Raw genomic sequence first — 23,676 nt, forward strand, 5'->3', positions numbered from 1 at the left:
TGTGAACACAGACAGATCACAACATTAGTAACTGCTTCTGGGTGAACTTCACTGCTAATTATAAAGTAACCACACAGCCAAAAAATAGCTTTCTACAATATGTGTATTTTTAACTTGTGCGTATAACAGTAGAACATCATCTCAGTGTATCAGAATTCACTTTGGCATGTATATAATTAACAGGATGAACTATCACAAAACGTAGTTATTTCCCTTTTTCTACTCTGAAGTTGTTTTTACACAATGGAAGTCAACGATGAACCCTTTGATTTATTTAGGACCACTGAAGGTTAAAGTATGACTCCAATGTAAAGCACTTTACCAGTCTCAGGTCTAAACCAACAAGACAGTTTGCAGGGGACAAAAATATAAAATAGACCTCTTTCTTACGTCATTAATGCCACATTAGCAGGCAAAGAAACAAACCACCACCTGCTATTTTCGCCCCACCCAAAGGCACCTGGATAACATTTTCTGAAGCACAGGAGAACTTAGGTTACAGAAAACACAGCGCTGTATAGAAACAAATAATAGAAAAGCTTCCATCCCATTTAACACACAACATTGTACGACCTTGTATCCAACAACTCTTTCTGACTTATAAAAAACCTTCAACATGTAACACGTCCACACTCACATATTTGACCACAGTATAAAATCTAATCCTTCTCATCCAGACTTCACAATACACACACACCTACCACACTTTGACATTTCTCCTCTGGTGAGAAAACATTCACACTATGAAATACATTCCTCAGTTTGGCCTGGGCTCAGGATAACTATCATATTCCTATGGTCCACTGGCCGGCTCCACTTGCAGTGCTGTGGGGATAAAGGTGAAGCTGTGTGGAGGACAGCGTCTCGGACGCACACAGGGACCCGGTGCTCCAGGAGTGAGGCAGGAGGGGAAGGGTGATGGGGTGACTGGTGGAGGGAGGGACGCGACCAGCCAGGGAGGAGAGTGGCTGCTGAAGCCGACGGTCGGCCACAGAGAAACATGGAGCTGAACGGATGGAGCGCAACACTGTGTCTTCTGCAGGCGGGAGAGAAATCAATCACTCATTCTCACAAATATTACCACGTCTTGGCTCATTAAAAGCTCATCACATGCAGTGCCATCGCTAACAAATGCACAAAATCCAATGACTAATACAAATGTGAACAGAGCATGTGTGCTTACCCTTCCTGTCTGTGCCATTAGGAGGCATCAGTAGGCTCTTAGCCTGCTTGTTGCCTGCTCGAGCAGCTCGTTTGTAGTACTCAATCGCTGTCCTCAGATTCTGCTGCACCCCAAAGCCGCTCTCAAAGCACTGACCCAGGAACAGCAGGGCGGTGTTGTCCTGCACACGTGAACAAAAATACACAAGTGATTTTGGCTTTTTCTTCTTCGAGAACAATCTTCTATATGTGCAAGAACTTGGCTTGGTGGCATTTGTGCAGAGACAGGGAGGCAACTTGATGTTATGCATTACTAGCTAACACCAGGAGCTTAAACAGACAGAGGTACGAGCAGAGGACAGAAGATGTCACTATTAGAAAGATCACAATAGCTCTGTGTGACTCAACACTCAGACTGTAGCTCTAAAGTGACTTGTAGTCCGAGTAGGTGAGAGCATTACTTCAACACAACGGCAGCAGAAAGCCACAAAAAACAGGGGTAAGCAGGGATGTTTTACAAATCAGCTGCGAAAATCAAAAAGCAGGAGATGGTACTCTGGGAGGGGAACTGAAACCTGAGCGATGCAGCCATAGACAAGACTCCAGAAGCATCTAGAAGGGCACTCACTCCGCTCTCTGCTGCCATCTTCAGGTACTGGACAGACTTGCTCCCATCTCTCACTGGCTCCTGAGCGTAGACCGAGGCCAGGCAGACCTGGGCCTGAAGGGGGAGGGGGGGGCAGACAGTTGGTTCACACCCACAGTCACCCAGCATGGCAAACAGCAATTACTGATTGTTTATTGAAGCACAGCTCCAGTGTGACTTCTTTCATATATTCTTAAGTTGCAGCTTCTCATTTGTGAGGATTTTCTGCTTTTCTTTCTCCTTTGTCACCATCAGGCTGCAGACTTTTGTTCTATCAAATAATTCCATGGACATTATGGAAATCTGACGAGTAAGACGGAAAGAGCCATGTTCCTTTTGCCCTTTTATCATGATTTCTACCTTGGCGAGTCCAGTGGCAGCAGACTGTTCCAGTAAGCTGATGGCCATGTTCAGCTCCTCTAAACTGTGGTGCCTCTTGCTGGTCAGGAGCAGCTTTGCATAGCGGTACTGAGCCTGTCTGTGACCCCCAATTGCTGCCTGCCAGTAGTAACACAGAGCCTTAAAAAGAAAAGACATGAGGATCATCTCAAGACTGATTTCTGATATCGGAGAAGAATGATGATTTTCAGAGTGATGAAGCACTCGAGAAACTGAAGTGTGCTGTCTCGATTCTCACCTTCTCTTTGTCCTTGCTGACTCCTCTGCCTTTCTCGTAGCACACACCCGTGTTAAACTGGGCTTTGCTGTATCCCTGCTTAGCCGCAACTACAAAACATGTAAAAGCTTCCTCGTAGTTCTTAGTCTTGGCACTTTCTAGACCTGCCATAAACACAGAGATGACGATATTAGCTATGGACAGAGCAAAACAACCGCCAAAAACTTTAAGACTAAAAAGGTGAAACATATGACATTTGGGTTTCGTTAAATGTGTGAGAATTATTCGGTGTGTAACTGTCAGTAAATCATTACCAATGATGTTGAGGATAACTGGAACACTGGTGTCTCCCACATGTTTTAGGTTCAGTGCTGCTCCTGCCAGCCTCTCCTCACCAGACAACATATCCTGAAACCACGGAAGAGGATAAAGAACAACAATCGAGATGACAGGTCACTCAGTCCTTTGCTGCTTTCTTTAAAATACACTGGTCTTAGTCCAGACTCTCTTTAAAATAGACTTTCACCTTATCATTAGCATCTTCTGTCTCGGTGTTGTCTTGGCTGGCATCATTCTGCAGAGGACAGGGTGCTGACAGAAGCGATTCCTCTGCGAGTTCTGCAAGATTAAGGTAACAAATAGTAGATTAACAAAATTTTGAGAAAAATATTAATTTTAAACAATCTGTGTAATCAATCCATGACTAGTGCAAAAACAAAACACAAAACAAACCAGGTATAGAAGAATCCTGGTTCAGGAGCACCCTCTGCTGGTCAGAGGAGGAGCAGCCAGCAGTCAGATGATCCTGCTCAGCAATGCTGTGAAGACTGGCGCCACCCCAACTGCTGCTGCCGCCGCCGCCGCTGCTGCTGCTGCTGCTGCTGCTGCTGCCTTGAGCTGGGCACTGGCCTTCGTTCTGACTCTCTGGCACCCCCTGCAGACACAACACACTCCTTCCTCTGGGCAGGACATCGCGTTTAGACACTGGAGAACCCAGACACACAACAATGTCAGAACTTTGATCAAATAAGATTAATAGGTCAAAGAGTGAGATGGTTAAATGCCTGTTGTGTATCTTAAGGCGATAAGGACTCACAGAGCTCCAGCAGGACGCGGTAGCCACACTTGTGCAGGGTGGAGGTTGCTGTCAGGCCTCCAGGGATCGGACTCGGCTCTGTGCCTGATGAGAGCTGGGAGTGGATCCTCCTGCACATCTGCATGAACAGAACTGCTGCAGTACCCTGGAAAGAAACATCAGCTCCACTGTTATCGCTGTCATGGCTACATGGGATGTGATGTGCACTGCTACTCCCGGTACCAACATGCTGTATATACCAGGGATGGCCAATCATGTCCTATTGAGAGCCAAGAGTGTGCAAGTTTTCATTCCAACCAAAACTCAACACACAGATAAGCCCTCCCTTAAGTAGGTGGGAAGTTTACCTGCATGCAAAAAACAAGCTATGCAGAGAAATCAAGTTATGAAGAAAACAACACATTTGCGCAACTGTACTAATCTCGTTACAGCAGCATCTGTGTGAGATTGGTTGGGATGAAAACATGCAGAGTGCTGGCTCTCCATGACCCACCCCTGCTGTACACTTTACTAGGAAGTTAGCGAGTGCGGCCACTGGGTGGTGCTAAAGGAATGAATCATCTAGTTGAAGCTTCATGTGCGGTATCACAGTTTTAAAGCTGTTCTTTTTCTTATGAAGGATGGAATTGGTATTGTGATCATGATTTGCTCTAAATCTATTTAAAACTAATAGCTGTCAAATATGCATAGAAGCCAGGCCATAATGCGCTGCTTGTCTTATCAGTTCAAACTGTTTAAATCCTCAGTGAGCAGCCTCCTGACATCTGTCTTTAAATGAAAGACAAATTGCAATGAACTGATGGCATCCAAGAAGTCACACTGAGCATAGTGATACATGCAATAAAAGACATACCCATCCCACAGCATCCAGAGCTGTGTAACGTGGAAGCTCAGCGTAGTCAAACTGAAAGGTTCTCTGTTTCTTCCTCCTCTCTCCATCCTCCTCTTTTTGAGAGCTGACAGAAAAATGGCACAAATAAATTATAACAATTATATATGTCTGTTTCTATTTGCAGTCTAGTGTATTAAGGCGTCACAGAAATACGGTATTTAAGGCACGTGGCTTTGTTTCTGTTTCCTTGACTAACCCTGTGTATGCTCAGAGCAGATGCTGCTGCATGATGCAACCAGCTGAAAGGGCGGCAGCGACTGCGCTACAGGCACAGACTGGGTTTAAAGAAGGGGTAAAGGAACAAGAAAGGATAGGGAAGAGGGTAGTCTATGAGGTTTGACCTCCATTCAAGCCAGACGTTTGAGGGCAAAGAAGACATGAGATCAAAGTGAAACGCTCAGTGCTTTTCTTTTTTATTTCTTCTTCCTTTCTAGGCTTTCTCATCAGACCTGGACAAAGCGTGAACAGTGAAAAAGATGGGGATGGAGGTGTGGACAGTACCTGCTGTCGGAGGTGTGTCGAGAGGTGGAGAGGACCGTTGAGCTGTTGATGACTTCGTCCTCCACATGGTGGCTCTGCGGCAGTCGCAGTGGGGTGCTGGAATAGCATCGATGCAGAACTAAGAAGTGGTGGGAAGACAAAAACAGCAGGAATTAGACATTGATGTTTGAGTTTCAGGGAGAGACAGGAGAATCCTTAAAACTACTAGACATACAAAATATGCTCCATACTTTCCTCATAAATTCACAAATTGCTGAAAACAGTTTATAATATGATACTAAGTGCAGGAAAAAAAGACACTAAAATCTGACAGCTCTTTCAGTTTAGTTACTTTCATAGTTTGTGAGCAATTGTTGATTTCCAGAAATTATCTCAACAGAGAGGCTGTATTCAAACCCAAGTAAATATTAACAATTTTGTAGTTTATTACTTGAAACATGGTTTATTACTTAACAAACTTGAAGTAAGCACTGTCTCTCTTTCACTTTTCAGGAAGTTTTCTATAAACCAAATCATTTTTAGGAAACTATAGGAAATACTAAACGTGTAAGATAAAACGGGAGCAGAACATGTGCAGCGGCATTTCTGCAGTCCTGAAATCAATGGTATAGGCTTATTTTTCCTCACGCAAATGCGTTTTACGGTGGTAGTAGGAACCCAAATACCATCATCTGATTGGTTAACCACAACGAAAGAAACAGGCCGAGTCAAAACAGTAAATCCCTCAGATGTGCCACTGACTTGAATCGACTATCAACCCTCATCCTTTTGGATGTCTTGAGCCAACTGACCCTTGCAGGTGTTTCATGCAGGTAACGTTAACATTGTGTGCGTGTGCATTTCACACTGTGATGTGTGTACAGCAGCATTAGGGTTACAGTTCAACTGCACGAAGCATCGGTGAGTGTTAGTATCGTCACAAGGAGCCGCGGGTCAGTAACATTAGCTGACTTCACTGACTTCGACCAAATTAAACCGGCTGACGGCGTCAGCTGCTTCGACAGAGTGGAGACCAAAGTAAAGATAGTCAATACATTTCCTACACGAGCTGACTTCACGAGCTGTTAGCTAAACACAACGGACGGCTAACGTTATGCTAATTTCAATAAACGGCGTTTGTTTCTCAGTAAAAGCGATACTTGGTGATAATTAATCTGCGTCAATAAACAACATGGCACTTGGTAAAAAAAAAAAAAAAGGGGGGCGGCAGACTTTCTCCAGTGTCAATGACATTTCTCTCACCTCTTCCAACAAAACCTTTAACTCTCCACATGGTTCGTCCTTTACAGCAGTTTTAAGTGAAGAATAATCTCCGAAAAGACATGTTTAGATTCATGTCAGGGTCGTCTGGCCCCATGAAGAACCACTGCGGCCACTTCTCGTCGTAGATACTCTCCCGCAGTTTGGCTGGCTGTAAATACAACCTGTCACGCGATGTACCAGGCGAGTACCAACCCGGAAGAGTCTGAGGTGACGCAACAGAGAAAGTTTAAGAAGGTGGAAGCTCCTGCAGCGCCACCGTGCGATGTGGCGTGGAACGACAGCCACACAGTAGACCGGACTTCTGTGCATGTCAGAGTGTGCAGTGTTGAGGTACACTGTATGTACTCAGGTCCGCAACGAAACAGACAAAAAAAAAAGCAAAAAAAGAATACGTGCCTTGAATATTTACCTGAAAGTTGGACCAGGAGAATAATTATAATTTATGATAAATGATCTGGTTTATACAACAGGATATCATTTATTCATGAATGGAATCAGACATAAAATGTGTTTAAATTACTTAAATTGCTGCGCGAATGTAAATTTTGCTATGCTTGTTAATATTTATGCATAATGTTTATATTTGTATTCATCTGAGGCTGTGTGGATTTATTTATATAAATTCCATTGTTGGATATCTTGCAGGACTGTGGGCTGTTCAGATTTGTACGAGGTCAAATTAAAGCTTTGTAACCCATACAAAACAAAATGTGGGTAAACTTTAAACTTCCATTGCCCATATATAAGACTACTGAAACCAAATTCATATATTTCTGTAAATATCAAAACATCATGGCTAAATAATCAACAATCAATATTCAATTGCACATTATTTAATCTGTTGTATTTCAAATGCTCACTGTCAAAGCTATCTACAAAATTGTCCAACCTGTCTGCAGATCTCTGCCCCTGTTGATCATTGCCTGCCTCTCTCTCAGTACACAAAGTGCATTCATTGTTCAAATGAGCAAGTAAACATCCAGCAAGCATCAGTGGAAATGAAGTTCCAAATGTAAACATTAGCATTCAGATAGGTAGCATAGATCAGTTGCCTGAGGAGGGTGTGTGTACCAGGCAATATGTTGCAGGACAGGGAACGGTGAGGTTAGTGTGAGCCAACAACTGTACACATGACTGTGCAGTGGTTATTAGGGTAGTCACTAATGAACTGTTCAAACCACATTTAAAGATGCGATAATAATCTGTGATATCTGTGAATCTGTGACATGTGCTCGAGTCTGCACACTGAAATCTCACCACATTTCAAAGCTATCATGCTGAAGAGAACATTACTTTCTTCATGTTTAAGTAGTCATTGTTCCCAAGGTGTAAGAGAAAGGCTAAAAAAAATACCATGTTTGTGTTCTAACGCCTACACTGAGAAAATACCCACTATACTGCATAATATAAGACAACTAAACAAGACTCTGGAGTCTTGTTTTATTTGCAGAAACAAGAAGACAAAAAGAATCAGCTTTCCAAGAAGTGCTAGTGCTATAAACTGCAGTATGTACAATTTCAGCACATTTTATCTTAGTATCCAAACCCACAGTGTAGTGCTTCAAACTCTAACATAATTTCACTATCTAAAAAATAGAGCCAGTTATTGGATTTTATTGCACTCTGCCTCATTGATCGCTATTATCTTAAAACTGGAATTATTCTCATCCCCAGTTCTTGGTCTACTTTATCTACTTTTAAGCCTTTTTAGCCATCATAGTCCTCTGTTTTAAAGATAGTGTGAAGCCAGTGGTATAATGAATCATACAAAGGGCTAAGTTTCACTCTGGAACTTGCCGGAATGGTTATATGACATCATTGCTATGAAGCTGATTCATTTATGATACTAATTAGTAAATGTTATACAATGCAAATATGCTCAAGGCTTCAGATGTTCAAAATGTAGTTTTCTCTCAGCACACTTGGATTACAATATGCTGAAAGACTACCATGGAATATTTGCACGATGAGTGCAAAAATAAACTGCCTACTGCAGCTTTGATTCCCAAAATCAATAATTTGTAGAGATTCAGCTCACAGAGGGGAAGCAATACTTAATTTTCAAATGTCATGAATAAAGCACAGAAACCACCAGGCTGCATGATTTTCTCTTTATCAAAAATTAACCAGTGTTTTGCCATTAATTCCTACATTTCTTGCTGCTGAAGCGCTTCACTCACATACAGAGTTTCTCTAAGGACACATGAATGTTTGTTACATCTAGTTAACGTTTCTCAGGATTAGAAGGCCAGCTCTCCTAGTTCCTAGTGTAAATGTGTAATGGGCTGTGAGGCAGTGTAGTGAATAAGGAGACTGTGTTTTAACGAGGAAAGATCTATCTATCTATCTATCTATCTATCTATCTATCTATCTATCTATCTATCTATCTATCTAGATAAATGAAGGAATTACTCATGGGTTCAGGCAGCCGGTGATTTAGTAAACCGTACAGAGCTCATCAGTCACCCTGCAGGACGGTTTTGGCTTTTCTTTCCTCTGCTCATAGGTCAAACAGTGACGCATGCCCGGACTCTTACTGGAAACACACACTCTTCCAGTCAGACGGGGGCTTAATGGGGGGCTGGAGGGAGTAGATGCGCAGTTGTGAAGACAGATTAAACTTGGAATAACTCACTCCTTGATCAGTTTCCATGGTGACACAGTCATCATGTCTTTCACCTACCATCCTCCTTGGGCGAATAAGCGTAGCCTGCAGTAGTTTGTAATGTTAGCAAGATCTATGCACTGCCAAATAATGTTTGCTGATTCGCCCGGGGCCAAATTTGTCTGGGCAATATGGAAAACACAGAGATGAGCTGGAAACAGAGTCCCTCCAGAGCTGACTAATTGAGCAGTTTGTTTTTACCCGTGTTTCAGTCTGTACTCAAGTTCTTAAGTTTGAGAAATTTAAAGCAGGGAGGGGACCTCATAAGTGTAAAGCAATGTTTGAAATCTCATTTGCTCTTTTTTTGGGTAACTTTTAAAGCATTTCTCCCCTGTCACCGGAGTGGATGACTTTCAGGCTGCCTGCTTGCTCACAAACAAATTTCAGGCAATGGATGCAAACATTGACGGCAGTGGTGGAGAGTAACTAAGCACATTTACTCATGTACCCCACTTAAGCTCAGAAAACAGGTACCTGTTTCATTGAATGCTACTTTATACTTTTCCTTGACTACATTTATCTGACAGCTATAGTTGCAAGTTACTCTTCATATTAATATTTTGCATAAAAACATACCTTTGTTTGAACCACCTGCCCCAAAACATGGATTTCATACAGTCAGATGGCTCAGAGGACTGCTCTGTATATTCGTGCTTTTAGGTTGTAAAAAGCCGTCTTTGCAATTTTTTTTGTATTGAGAGTTTGTTGCGAGTTTGTAAGAAGAAATACTGTTTTGTACACAGTGAACAAAGCGCTGTACAATGATTCAACCAGACAGACAACTGAAAGGCAAGAAAGAGACAAAGACATCTCAGACCAACAGCTAAACAATAATATAAGAAATCACCTGTCACTGAAAGAAATCAGAAGCTTAGCAACAAAATCTGTGCCGATTTAAAAAGGATCAGGTTCCTGTTTCAGTGTCAAGTGCATCTGAACGTAGCATGGACCAACAAATGACAGTTTAAACCTGTTCAGTCTAACCACTGAATAGACTGCAGAGGGCCCAAAGAAAAACAGGTTCCCAAAATATCTTGAGTGCAGCTGCAAGCTGTAAGTCACAAATGACCGAGGGCCACTTTTGCTTTTCTTGACCAGAAAAAAAAAAGACTTCATTAACATGTGTATATGCACAAATATCAGATGCTTGGACTAAAATACCATAATGAACAAGACACAACAGCTGTTATGGAAAACTGTATGTTCATAAGGGAAAATTAATCCCGTTTCTTCAACTATTTTTTTTAATCATTTAACTTTACTACCACCTACTGGATTTTACGATGCATGACATTTATTCCACCAAGGTCAAACGGCCGGTCTTGCAGTGTTAACGAAAGTGAAAAATAATTAATGTATCCAACCCTCTGATTTGGATCTGCTCTAAATTTTAATGAGTCCTTCCTTGGCCCATGCTGCACCCTTCCACCAAGTTTCAAACCGATCCGAAAACACAACTTCCTCGGCGCAGGCAATTAAAATGAGAAAACTCCCACACACTGTCTGGCTTTCGTCCTAAGTTAATAAATATTCCATCAGTAAGCGAGTCAGTGAGTGGATGTCTATGAGTTGTTACACTTGAGGGTGATTTCCCTTCTAAACCTCTCAGATGGTTTCTTTTCATTAATTGCTATGGTTGAAGCCCAAACAAGAAAAAATTACGCATTTTTTCACCAAAAACAAAGATTAGAGAAAACGCCAAAAAACAAAGACTAGACTAAATATGTAAACTAGTTCGAGAACTGGTAGCTACAACCGTGAAATGCCATTATGGGCATTAACAATCTAACAATATAATTTATGCTAATATATCAGTCAGTCGTATTTCTGCAGAATAAGTACATTTTGCTACTTTAACTACATATTGCTATTAAGTCTAACTTATATAAGTAGCAGTTTACTTGTAACAGAATGTGTCTCCATTGTGTTTTGGTACTCATACTTAATGAGGGACATGAGCACTTCTTCCACCACTGATTAGAGGGTTTTTTTTTTTTTTTTTTTAATCTCAAACATTGTCGCAAGCTCCCCCTTCACACAAACACCACACGCTCACTGCTGCGCTACACCCTCCACTCCCTTCACCCGACCTCTGGAATCTCAAGCCCTCGTACTTCTCATTCAGAGGAAGGGGAGGGAGGGCAGGCATGGACGGACGTGCGGTGGAACCCAACTGGATGACCCCTTTATTTTGTTAGCTGTGTTTGCTGGTGTGAGGATGGTTTTCAGGGTTTTTCAGGATGTGTTTGTGTGTGTGTGTGCGTCTGTGTGTGGGTGAGATGTGTATCTTGTCTTATCATAGGCCTTGACTATCTATCCACATAATCTGTGGACGTTGAACTGAGGATTACAGAGGATTTGTTCAAAGCAGAGTGAGCCTCGGGCGGCGTTGTAGATTTTGTTTGTCTGCCTGGAGCCCATCAGATAGAGAGAACATGGCCTGTGTTAGAGCAAAGAAGTGACTCTCCTTATATTTCTGTGCAACGCAAGGCCACAGCAGCAAATCCTTCAAGCCTCAAACAGCTTGAAGAGAGGGTGAGAGAGAGTCAGAGAGAGAGAGAGACAGAGAGAGAGAGAGACTTAGATTTGTGTACTAAATTAAGTGAAGGGGGCGGGGGGTTTTAAAGAAAAGGCACAGGGGGGTGTTTTTTTGCCCCTCTCTCCCCTTTTCTCTCTCCCTGCCGGTCTCCTTGGTCACACACATGCACACATCCTCACGCACACACAAACACTGACGAGGGCTCAGTCCTGCTATGGCCACCACCACCACCACCGAGGAGAGCTCTCCGGTCCCGGCCACCGTAGCACCCCAGCAGCCTGACTTGGAAAGTAGCGTAGAACCCGGCTCAGCGGCAAAGCCTGAGCCCAGCGAGGCCCAACGTGACAGAGAGGAAAAGGAGGATGAGGAAGAGGAGGAAGGAGGACCGGGGCAGGAGAATGCAAGAGGGCAGAGTTTGGACCCGGAGTGGGTGGAGGAGAGGTTCAGGATCGACAGGAAGAAGTTGGAGAACATGTTGTATGGTGAGTGAGCTGAGATGTGCCTGAGCTCCGTGCTTTTGCTGTCATGCTCTTCCCCCCAAACTGCTTTTTCTGAAAGTTCCTCTCTTTTTGAAGCCTTCCTTTGTGCTCTTCCTCACAGCCTCTGTTATCTCCCTGACCCTGGGTGTCTGTCAGGGCCTCCAGCTGGCTGCGCCCTTGTCATCACCATCAGTATAGCTGCCATCCACTTAACTCCTGTTGCTGTATCACCATGATTTATGACCTGCAATGGCTTATGCATCAGAAGTCGTTTTTGCTATTATCATTCCTATCTGGGCAGCAGAGGTAGCTGCCTCTGTTAGTTACCGATGCCTGGCAGGTTTATGACAAATGCTTCCCCTGTGTTACTGGGGAAACTCTTTCTGACAGTGCGCTACCACTGCAGATAGGGGCTGATGTTTGTCTGTTTGTCCTCACACAGACTCCTGATGGGAAAGCTTGAGTGAATTCTGCTCCGATAACTGCGGCTTGTTTTAATGTGTGTGCAGGTGGGACTGTGCTTTTGCGGCTGTTTGAGCAGCCTCAGTCAGGCAGTAAATGTTGTATCTCATCCCTTCAGGTGATAATCCATCAGACTGCACTTGAGACTTCACTCTGAGCGTTCTGCTTTTTTACACATTCCCTCTTGATTTTGCAGTTGTTGTTTAATTTTTTGGTCAAGTGGGAGGTCTTTGCGTCAGCAAATGCCATTGATGTGATTAGCTGTCTCTAGGCTAATTTGTGCCCCCCCCCCCCACCACCACCTTCTCTCTCCACCCCATACTGTTCTCTTCCCATTCCTCAGCTCTGGCCAGCGTATCCCATGGTGATTAGGGGGGTTGAGGGCGTTCCTGGGTCCCCCCCGTACCCTGTAAATGTCACTGTGGAGCGATGGCCTTTTAAAATTGTTTATGTTCCCGGCAACCTCTTGTTCCAGTTGGCAAATTTCAGCCAAGTCAACATTTAAATGTTGACTTTCCACACATGCTTGATATTGAGCACCTGCGCTGTAAACAGAGGAATGTTGTGCTGTTGACCAACAAAACGCGACACTGCAGGAATTATCAAATGTGCGTTTATCTTCATCTGTCTGTTCTTTATGTTTCCATGTCATGTGCCCTTCAGCTCCAAAGCACGGAGATGGTGAGACAGGAGAGGAGTTTTTCGACAGAGTAAGTGGAACTCATTTCATTCATGAACCGAAACCTGACACAAAAAAGAAAAGCTGTTCTCCTCCGTGAAAGCCACCAATAATCACCAGTGCATAAGCCTCCTGGTTAAATGCAGCTTACAGATCAGCGAGAGCATCCCTGCCACCATTTTCACATTTGTTCCACACTCTGCATCCATGATTACTGGTTTTGTGGAGGTGATAATTGCAGTCTTTGAAATGCAGATGAGGCCTTGTATTCTTAGAGATCTGCTGTGTGTCTGGATACGTTGATGTGTGTGTTAGGATTGTCTGTGTGTCTTTATGGCATACAGTGACAGCCCCACCATTGTTTCTCACTCCCTCCTATTGTTCGTGTTTCCACAGGTGATGAGAGAAACTGACACTCAGGTGAAATGGCCATCCAAGCTGAAGATTGGAGCCAAGTCAAAGAAAGGTGACAAGTTCTTTGTATTTCAGTCAAAATCAGTGCTCTCAGTTTCATATCCTCCCCGTTGCTTGTTTGTGGTGTAGTATTTAAACTGAACTCCTATTACATCTAGATCCACATGTGAAGGTGGAAGGGAAGAGAGCCAATGTTTTGGAAGCCAAAAAGAAGATACTAGAAGTGCTGGAAACCAGGGTGAGGGTTTAAATTATTTGGATTATTTCATTGTAAAATTTAACCTGTTGGAGGGAAAGACTTTGCTGCTTGGCTGGATCTTTTAATAATTTGTGTTTTTTCATGTTGAATTCGCCCTCATGGACACCTGACGGCAGCAAAACACTGAAAAGTAATCTCCATAAATGACGGCACTGTTTATATATATATAACCCAGGTGAACAAGGTGACTCTAAAGATGGATGTGGCCTATACAGAGCACTCCCACGTGATTGGGAAAGGTGGCGGAAACATCAAAAAGGTGATGGAGGTCACATCGTGTCACATCCATTTCCCAGACTCCAACCGCCACAACACGACCGGAGAGAAGAGCAACCAGGTGACATGAAGACAGCAGTTTACTGAGCCAGCAACTCGCAATTGCAGATCCCAGATATTTTATAAAACATTGTGCTTTGACTAAGAGTATATTTCTGATAAGGCTTTTCCAAAAAAAAATAAATAATAAATTACATCCACTCCTTCCCTCATTAAAAATCCTGAATATATGATAATGCTCTCACTGTATGTGTCATTTCAAAAGGACTAAGCTACTTCACAGGAGATGTAAGTTGAATATTGGACCAGGATTGGCTTCCAAACTACTTGTGATGTCACAAATCGTGCTTGCAGGCCCGCCTCTTTCCCCTGAAAACTCGATTTTCAATGAGCACGGAGAAAATGTCCACTTTCAGCAGATGACTGTGAATACATCCCTCTAGTGTCAACCCCTGCACATACGCCATTCTACACAGTGCAGCTCAAAGATTCAACTGTACGAAAAAATATATGTCTGAGTGGAGGTGGAGCTGAAAACAATCTTATTTAAAAGCCATCTGTTTTTTTCAACTTCTCCCAGGTCTCCATTGCTGGGCCCATCGAGGGAGTGGAGGAAGCCAGGAGGAGGATAAGAGTGAGTGCTCAATGTATAATCTGAGTTGAGACTATAGATTTTTATTTGTCTCAAAACTCAATTTCTTCACTCCTGTCAAGACACAGCGATCAATAGAGTGATTAATAGAATGGCTGGCAGGAAGGAGACAGGTATATTTGTCAAAAGACGGCCGTCTGTCTTCGTCTCTCACATTTCTTTATTTACCCCGCTCCATCACACTCTTGTTTTCCATCTTCCTCGGCCTAGGACCTGCAGCCATTGTCCTTGACCTTTGACCTCCCAGTCAGCCTGGTGCCCCAGACTCTGCCAGATGCAGGCTCCCCACTCATCCAGCAGGTAGTGCAGACTTTGGGGGTCAGCGTGAGCTTCAGGGCCCTGCCACCGCATCCTCAAGCACAAACCGCCTTCTATGAAAGCTGCTGCACCGTCTGGGGCTTGCAGGGCAACGCAGCTGCTGTCAAGGTTACTGTCAAACACTTTAGAGAGACGTTTAATCCAGTTCATACACATTAGAATAAGATCTACTTAATGTATATCATATAATATCCTGTATACATCATTGTCTGACAGAAGGCAACCTGCGTCCTGATGGACCTGCTGCTGGGGTCAGAGGTCACGGGTAGCATGGTGAGCAGTCAGCTGGATGTCACCTCCCAGCAGCATCTCTTCCTGTTGGGGCAGAACGGAGCTCACTTCCTGAGCGTCATGCACCAGACCCAGACCCAGATCATCCTACCAGACCTCAGCGCTCCTCAAAGCCCTCCATCACTGCTCATCCAGGGCAGCCCTGATGGAGTGTGTCTGGCTCGGCAGCAGCTCATGGTGCAGTATTGTTTTTGTTTATGCTAAAGAGCAATCCTGAGAGGTAGCAAGTGAATCCTCCTTCGCTGCTGTAAGAACAAGAAGTTTTATTTGTCTGTTGTTATTTTACACTCTGTGTGCCTTTGTGTGCACATCCAGGACTGCCTGCCTGTGTGTTTGATGTTTGACATGCGTGAGGATGGGGAGGCAGATCCTTGTAAAATGGCTCAGATGATGCAAAACCTGGGAGTCTTCATCAGTGTCAAGCCCAAAGTAAAACAGACCAGCAAGGTACAAATTCATCAATGTTTTGCCGCTTTGTTATTGTTAGACTCACGCCATCTCAAAAGAAATGGTAATTTTTGTTGTTTTGTTCTCCCAGTTCTGCCTTTTTGAATTCACTTCAATCTTGGACTACACAGCAGTGCTTGTGATTGCTAATTTAATACACGCTGGATTAAGAAACGTCTATTGAAATGTTTCTTGAATGTTCACTTTGATTTTGGATGAAAAACTACTCTGCCCTGCAGTCTCACACGCTGTGCTGTGTTGAATACTAATGCAAATCTCTGTATTGGTGTGTATTTATCAGTCAGTGGTGGTTAAAGGTCTCGAAAGGAACATCTCCTGTCTTTATGAGGCCCGCCGTCTGCTCCTGGGCTTAGATTCCTGTGAGATTGCTAAGGTAACGGAAATGACCCCTGACTCCGCGTCAGCTGGCAGCGGGCTGACAAACTATTGGCTCAACATGTTGCTTCAGCAGCTTCGTCTCTCTGAGCAGGGTGAGCATGCACACATGCATGTGTCTGTGTTGGTGCATTTCCATTTAATGTCATGCCGGTTGGAAAGGCACTGTGAAAGTAACTCTCAATGCTTTCTCAAGGTTCATCATGGCATGTTTCTTCTGCTTCATAGACAGTAGTACACTGATATTTTGTCTAAAAAAACCCCCCCAAAAAACATTATCATATATGGAAAATTATGTAATCTTCGCTCTTGTTTAGTATCTCTCTACAGCAACTTTTTGTGATTTTCACACTCTGTGATCTTTTACTCACTATCATGTCCGCTCTTGCTGACAGCCTCTGTTCCTGCTCCCACTCCAGAGGCGCTAAGTGGTTCAAAGCCCCGGCCCTCCCCTCCACCGGGTCTCACCCCTCCTGCTGACGAGGGGAGGACAGGGCTGAAGGGAACAGACAGCCGGCCACTGGAGAAGGTTTTTCACTGTTTACAGCCGAACTGCTATAAAACAAATCCTTCCTGACACTGAAATCTTGAAACAGACCACTGAACTCTGTCCTCTTCGTCAGATCCTAGAAAATGACGACATGTCTGGCCAGTCGGAGGATGAGAGCCCTATGGTCGTGGTGATGTCATCATCGGAGGTGTGTGATGCAGTCAGCAGCCTCAGCAGGGTGGGACTGATGGATCGGAGGGGGAGTCTTCAGGGTCCTGAGATTACCAAGGTTTTCGTTCAGGGCAGGCGCCATTCAACAGGGCAGGCGCTAACATACAGGTGAGCACTCACAGAGACAATCACCTGTTTTAGTCAGTTGTGGGGGAATTGTTTTGAAGCTTACCCTAATGTTAACCAGCAGTGCAAAACTCAGCTCTCAAAAACAAGAAAAAAAGGAAATATAATAGAGAAATATTAAGTAAACTTATCCTCCAACAGAGCAGGAAAATTTGATATAAAGAAATTCTGACTTCGACAAAGCAGTTACTTGTCATTGTTGATCAAACAGCTTTATAATTTTGGAAATTCTAGTTTCAAACATTAAGTTACCCAGAACCAGTAATCAATTCTCAGTAAGAAGTTATATCATCTTATTAAGATAATCAAGTACAAAAAGCTTGGAAAAGTGAAATGCTCTAACATAAAAACTGCCTGGTAAGATGGTATATCTTGTCAGACAAAAAGCAAGCACATTTCCTTGATTTAAGATATTTCATCTTACTTAGATTTGTGTGTCATTCTAACCTAAACCAAAAAACAAATCATAGGACCACACTAAAAATGGTTAACTGTGAGGGGACCAAGGGTTTTGTTCTCAGGTGGAAGATAAGTCCTCAACAATTGAGAACAGATTTTTGCCCCCTACAGGGTCATTAACACACACACACACACACACACACACACACACACACACACACACACACACACACACACACCGGCATGTGCCAGATGTTGAGGGTCTACAAATATCACAGAAAAGGACAGCTTGTTGACCTATATTTTGCTTTTTGCTGAGTCTCTGTCCTTTTGTGGACAAACTTTATGGCACTGTGCAGTTTTAATTGAGCAGCTCTCCCTTAATATGATCCATAATTACAGAGCATCGAAGCACTGGGTCTGATATCCTCCTATCGCATTGCTGCTATTGCTAAAGGAAGAGTTCATAAGCTCTCAAACGTTACACAGCCATCACAGTTTAACGTTTTCTCTCCATCTGTGTGTGTGTGTGTGTGTGTCTCCTGAATGGGCCAGACTGCTGAATGCAGAGATGGAGGGAGGGAGGAGTGAGCGGAGGAACAGCCTGAGGAGAGATGTGACGCTGGCTCAGGATGTTTGCGCTGACTCATCCAAGGCTGAGGTGAGGAAGAACAGGAATTGTAGGTCACTTTTTTTTTTGCCCCCACAAAATGATGTAAGGTTGCACATAGATACACTATGTGCAACGTTACTTAGCTGCAGCTCTACCTCAGTAGAGAGACAATCAAGTCTTTCTGAACCCCTGAAAGACTTTTGACACTGACTGTGTTTAGTGTTTTAGAGAAGATTACTTGTAGAGGAGGAGTGTGTATGAGAGACAAAGACAGGCCTTGCATGCCAAACTGAAGACAGATGGAACATGACAAGAACGTTTTATTTGTGGTGTTATGTAACCGATTTATCCTCACGTCCCTGACCCCGGCGCAATTTGATTTTGAGAATTGATTTTTGTGTTTGTTTGCTTCCCTTCTTATTTGTCATCTCTCACTCTCAAAGTTTACTGTATGGAGGATTAACAAGTTTACTGCCAGCAGGAAGAGTGAGGTTGCCCCTGCCTGTCCTCAGTAACCAGAGGAAAAAACAAAAATCAATTTCATGCATTATTTACCCACTCTATTTCCTGTTTGTGTTTTGTAGGATTATGACTATGAGAAGAAGAAATTGCTGGCAACCAGAGGTTAGTGCGCCTAAGTGTTCAATATTTTTCCCTGTCTTACTGTGGTATCAGGAGCTCTGCAACGGCTTCTGCGACAACAATTAGGGCACTGTTAAGCAAGCATTTCTTTTTTTATTGACCTATTGTTGCTGTGCACGGCAGATAAATATATTAAGAACACTTTCTGCAGAGGAAATTGGTCCAAAAATTCTTACTATATATTTTTGTTTTGCTTGTTCACACAGCCAAGCTGTTGTTTTTGGAGCTGATCCGGGCACATCCTGGAAGAGTACTTTAAATCAGATCCTCAAACAACATTAAATCAAGGAAATTAGTTATTTTTCTGCAAAAGTGCACAAGTTTTGGTCATGATGTTGTTAGAACGTGATTGAATGCCATATGATTGTCCAGGCTGAAGTAGCCTTTTTGGTTTATTCAAGCATGTTATGGAGGGAACACATTAATATCCTGAGCAGAGGCAGGGACTTGATAGAGGGGGCCCTATTTCAGTGCTGCTCACTGCCAAGACAACTGATGAAGGGGACCTGTTTATGGGCTTCACTGTGCCAACGTTATAATAGAGTAGCACTGGCACTCCCACTTAATTCAGACGGGGCAGATACACAATGCAGACAACACACATATGCACCCAGCCACAGCTGTGTGCGCACTCTCGTACACACACATGCGTGGACACACACACACAAGAAACACCACCTCATCCATCATGCAGAATGAGAGATACTGGGAAGATCTGCAGCCAAATGGTACTAAATTCCCTTAGTGTTGCTTTATGGGATTATGAATTAGCAGTTTGAATGGGCCATCTGCCTCACAGTCATTAAGACACCCATATGCCAGTATATGAATGGGACATTTACTCACAAAAAACACACACATACACACACAAATGACAACCCACCAGCTATAATCCTATTGATATCACACTCTTTGGAGTGCTGTTACAGCTTTTATCACACATTCACACATGGATCCTGTTTTGGTGCCAAAAAGTGGGCCAGGGTCACTTGTTTGTCATTTGAGTGTGTGTATCTGTCTGCGTTTCAGTAATTTGACTTTTATTAAGCATGCCACGTGCTGGCGAGGAGAAGCACTGTTTGTGATTCATTATTTAACACCTGAACCCAACTTGTCCAATTCAGAGTGTCAGAGGACACGAGGAAAACCTGCATTCTGGTGATGGACAGACTGTGGTTATATGCACTTTTGTATGCTACAGGAATATGCTATGATTCATATTTTCGAATTAGCAGTTAACGGATCAAATGACTGCGTTTAATGTGAAAGGTGTTGCTCATTGTGAGTTACTACTTGACTTTGCAGTTCCCCTCAGCACAACACAGACCTCCAGACTAACTTTCTTTTCCCACTCTGCCGAAACTGTCACAAAAAACAATTTTAACAGCACCAAAGTGAACGGAAATGTGTTATATTGTTATCATCACATATATGTCTTAATGTCCCCTTACTCACCTAAAGTACTTCAGTGCATTTGATTACAGTAAACTTGTCACATTAAACTGCAGTTCACAGCGTAGCACCTCATGCTCCTCTGACCAGAGACTCTCAGTCTGGCTACGTGTTTAGCACCGTTAGCTGTTAGCTCCATAAACCAGACACACCACAGGACCCTACTGCCCACCGACTCAAAGCAGTTAATGCCCTGCAGATTTCAACGCCAATTTGTGGTTCACAATAGCATTATCAGAGAATAACGAGGGTGGTCCTCGGGCACAATGAGGTTACTGCATCCTTTCAGATTTTAATGAGAAGAAACGCTGTGCAGTTTAGCATCATTCAGCTCATTGTTTTGGTTCTATGTAACTTTATATTTTTTAGCTAAAACTCACTCCTTTCATCAGTGTTGTTTCCAGACAGGCTCCTGTTCTTAGTAAAAGGATCAAATACACTACCTGCCCAGCACCAAACTGCAAACAAAATTAGTTACTGGCTGGTGAACTTTTAGCAGCATTGAGCCAGATATCTCTCTCAGGAGTTGGTGGAGAGCAAAACAGCTGAAAGAAGAGCAAATACTGGATTTACTTTCACCAGATGGCCAGAAACATGACTCTAAAATGAATGCTGATAATACTCAATACCTAGATCAGCAAATGTTGGCTAATGCATGGCGTGATAAACTTTGTGCGTGTTGTATCAGCCATGCAGAGGAAGCCTGTGGTCACAGAGGTCCGGACGCCGACAGACACCTGGAGCGGCCTTGGCTTCTCCAAGTCAATGCCAGCGGAGGCCGTCAAAGAGCTGCGCAACATCAGCCGACGCAGCTACAAACCCTACCTGAGCACCATCAATAGTCAGCATCAGGTACAAATGGATTTCATGCTAACTTAATGCATGGCTTGACTTTTTGAAATAAAATCAACTTCCAGACTTAGCATGGTTCATTTTGATGGTTCATTTTAGCCTCAGCTGGCTTGACTTATGCTTTGGCTGGACTTGCTCAATTCTTTTGAGCTGCCAAAGATGTTTTTGTTGCAGTGCGGTGAAACAAGCACCCCTATTGCGTCTCATTTACTGGTATTGCCCCCTAACAGTTTAAAGCATTTATCTCACTGTGTGGTAAGTACTACCAATTTGTACGCTCAATTACCTGGGGTCTGATACTATCGCCTCAGTCAACACAGTCACTCCTCAGCAACCTGTTTACCTGAGCTGTTTCAGCTCATCTCCCTTGCTTTTAAAAAGCTTCCTGATCGGCTGCTCCCTGACTGCTCAGTAGCCAGTGATGGAGAAGCACACTCACTTAGGTTAATAAGAGCAAGAGTCATTCCTCCGACAAGTTCAATTTTCTTCTGAGGCCCATGCAGGTAGGAGGAAGCATGCACTATGCCCTCCGCATTGATAATTTCCTGAGAGAGCGCTACTATCCCACGTCAGCCAAGGGCAGCAAATGAGCTGCTTTAGAAACATGATTAATGGCCTTTCTTATTAAGTCTTTGGATCTTTGCATATTATGTCCTCTGAAACCTTCTGCACACAAGAGCAATTGTGATCGCTTGTCTCATGACCTCTAGCACTGACAAAGAGAGGAGAGATGAAAGAAGGGGGTGGTGACAGAAGTACAAGGTGCTGCTGTGAAATGCTCGCAGATGAAAGGAACTCCAGTTAATTTTTAATACCATCACAATGTCTCTGTCTCCTTCTTGTCATGTGCTGCTCAGACGGGGAAGGTGTATAACAGGAGTGACTCGGAGAACTGGAGGGACAGACGTGGATCTTCCTCTCTGCCTGTCTCCTCCTCCTCCTCCTCCACCTCCTCCTCCTCCTCCTCCTCCCCCTCCTCACCCCCATCTACTTTCTCCTCATCCACCTCCTCCTTCCCCGCATTTGCATCGTCAGTGAACAGAAGCAGAGATGACAAACCCTGTAAGTCTCACCTATGTGCATTTTCATGCTCGACAAATCAAACTGGGCCCCTTGTAACCTTTTCCTCTGGACTTTGGCCTCTAATGTCTAGTGGAGAGTTTCCCAAGCAGCAGCAGCAGCTACTTTGAAGGTGCGTGCTCATCGAGGAGGGCGTCGACCTGCAGCCAGCGGAGCCCCTCTCCCCAAATGACAGATGACCTGCCTGAGCTGCTCAGCCAACTTGGCCTTATTAAATACATCGATGTGTTTGAACAGCAAGAGGTAAACGTGTGTAGAGGCTTGCAATGAATCATTTTCAAGTGTCTGAAAATATATTTTCATCATCACTTACACATGAAACTGGTTTTAAGTTGGGTTGGCTGTAGAGAACTTGCTGCAGATACACAAAACACATTAAAAACAAGAACACACAAACACACACACACACAGACACATGTCCCCCAGCCAAAAGTGTTATGCATTATGAATGAGCATCATGATGCAACTGCTATCTGTACTCATCCAGATTGACTACCAGACATTTCTCACTCTGTCTGATGAAGATCTGAAGGAAGTGGGTGTCTCCACCTTTGGAGCCAGACGCAAGATGTTATTGGCAATTTCAGGTGAGAATCTGATGTCCTAGCTTGGACTCAGATCTGCTTCTCCATCTGTCATCGTGGCAGGTGGCGCTTGCCTCCTCTTGTGAAAATGATAGTTATTTATCTTCCTATCCAGACCTGAATAAGAGCAAGAGGAGGCTCTCAGATACGCCTGCAGTGAAGCCTGGCTACCTGGAGGGCGGTGCTAGCGGTCGACTACCACGAATCAGGGATCTGGAAGTTGCCGCTCAGAGTAATCGCTGGTGAGAGGAGATGCCGACCAGCTCTGAGCTCCATCTGACTGACGTGGAGCTACTCAGCCTCTAAAAAAGTGCCGTGCAGAGGTCAAACCTGCTTGTTTTTTACCATAAATGGATAAGCATGAAACTGGCCTGAAGAACAGTAAACATTTGAATCCAGTGCCTTTAATCTACAGCCATACCCCAAAGCTTTTTATACAAAATCAAGACACAGGGGTCTTCCTTTCCAAACCTCTGATCCTTCGAGAAACAAAGTGTATGAAACACAAATGAACACGGGACTATGTTGACCCTTTGTGGTGTGTTTTATCATCATAAAGTGCCTTTCTTATGCAAACTCACTCCTATGCTTTGACTGTGTTTGAGTCCATGTTAACCACAACATTTATGCAATTGTACATAGATATTTACAAAAATAAATCACATTGTACTGTGATAGCAGTGATGAATTAAATGCTACCTTCAAGGTTTATCCATAGACTGTATTTTGGGGGATTTTTATGCATTTATGCGAGATATGACAGGACGAGAGGGGAGCGAGAGGAAAATGGTGAATGAAATGCAAAGAAGATACATAGCAAGACTCCCCACAGGGGCCTTTCAATTATATGGCAAGCGCCTTAAGCCGTAGGCCACCAGGGCTCCCCTCAGAACAGTATCTTTCATTCAAAGCCACATGTAGCCAGCCAGACTGAACTGGTCCTCTACTGAAAGCAAGCCTCATGCCACTAGAGGGCACTGGTGTCACATACTGTGTTTAGAAATTCAAGTCACATTTGTGTTGCATGAAAAATAATGGATTTGTATGAGGAAGAAATGCAGTAACAACAGCATTAGAGCTCCCGGTGGACAAGGTGGAGTTGGCTTTGAAATATACAGTAGCAACAATCAGATAAGGGAAAAAATGAATTAGAAA

General features: G+C 43.6%; 2 protein-coding genes across 3 annotated transcripts; one reads left to right on the forward strand and one right to left on the reverse strand.

Annotated features, from left to right (window-relative positions):
• Window positions 1-85: 85 nt before the first annotated feature.
• Window positions 86-6,379, reverse strand: dele1 (DAP3 binding cell death enhancer 1). 2 transcript variants are annotated; one of them, XM_076739797.1, is made up of 12 exons: window positions 6,155-6,379; window positions 4,913-5,030; window positions 4,373-4,475; window positions 3,520-3,664; window positions 3,156-3,407; window positions 2,950-3,032; window positions 2,738-2,831; window positions 2,445-2,587; window positions 2,168-2,326; window positions 1,790-1,882; window positions 1,184-1,343; window positions 86-1,036 (listed from the first exon to the last, which is right to left on the reverse strand). In XM_076739797.1, the coding sequence occupies exons 1-12, from the start codon at window positions 6,183-6,185 to the stop codon at window positions 786-788; spliced, it is 1,632 nt and encodes a 543-aa protein (XP_076595912.1). In that variant the 5' UTR covers window positions 6,186-6,379; the 3' UTR covers window positions 86-785. The 2 variants fall into 2 exon arrangements, with proteins under 2 accessions (XP_076595912.1, XP_076595911.1); XM_076739796.1 differs by having other exon boundaries at window positions 2,950-3,041.
• A 5,104-nt stretch (window positions 6,380-11,483) lies between these two features.
• On the forward strand, window positions 11,484-23,195 carry bicc2 (bicaudal C homolog 2). Its single transcript, XM_076738803.1, has 19 exons — window positions 11,484-11,861; window positions 12,984-13,030; window positions 13,396-13,465; window positions 13,572-13,651; window positions 13,848-14,009; window positions 14,529-14,582; window positions 14,811-15,026; window positions 15,135-15,386; window positions 15,525-15,656; window positions 15,958-16,147; window positions 16,448-16,581; window positions 16,676-16,881; window positions 17,854-17,959; window positions 18,496-18,535; window positions 20,694-20,857; window positions 21,715-21,919; window positions 22,011-22,180; window positions 22,425-22,524; window positions 22,637-23,195. Exons 1-19 carry the CDS (start codon window positions 11,594-11,596, stop codon window positions 22,765-22,767), a joined length of 2,727 nt encoding a protein of 908 aa, XP_076594918.1. The 5' UTR covers window positions 11,484-11,593; the 3' UTR covers window positions 22,768-23,195.
• The last annotated feature ends 481 nt before the right edge of the window (window positions 23,196-23,676 follow it).

Source organism: Chaetodon auriga, chromosome 9 (assembly GCF_051107435.1).
Source record: "Chaetodon auriga isolate fChaAug3 chromosome 9, fChaAug3.hap1, whole genome shotgun sequence".
NCBI classification, from domain to species: domain Eukaryota; kingdom Metazoa; phylum Chordata; class Actinopteri; order Chaetodontiformes; family Chaetodontidae; genus Chaetodon; species Chaetodon auriga.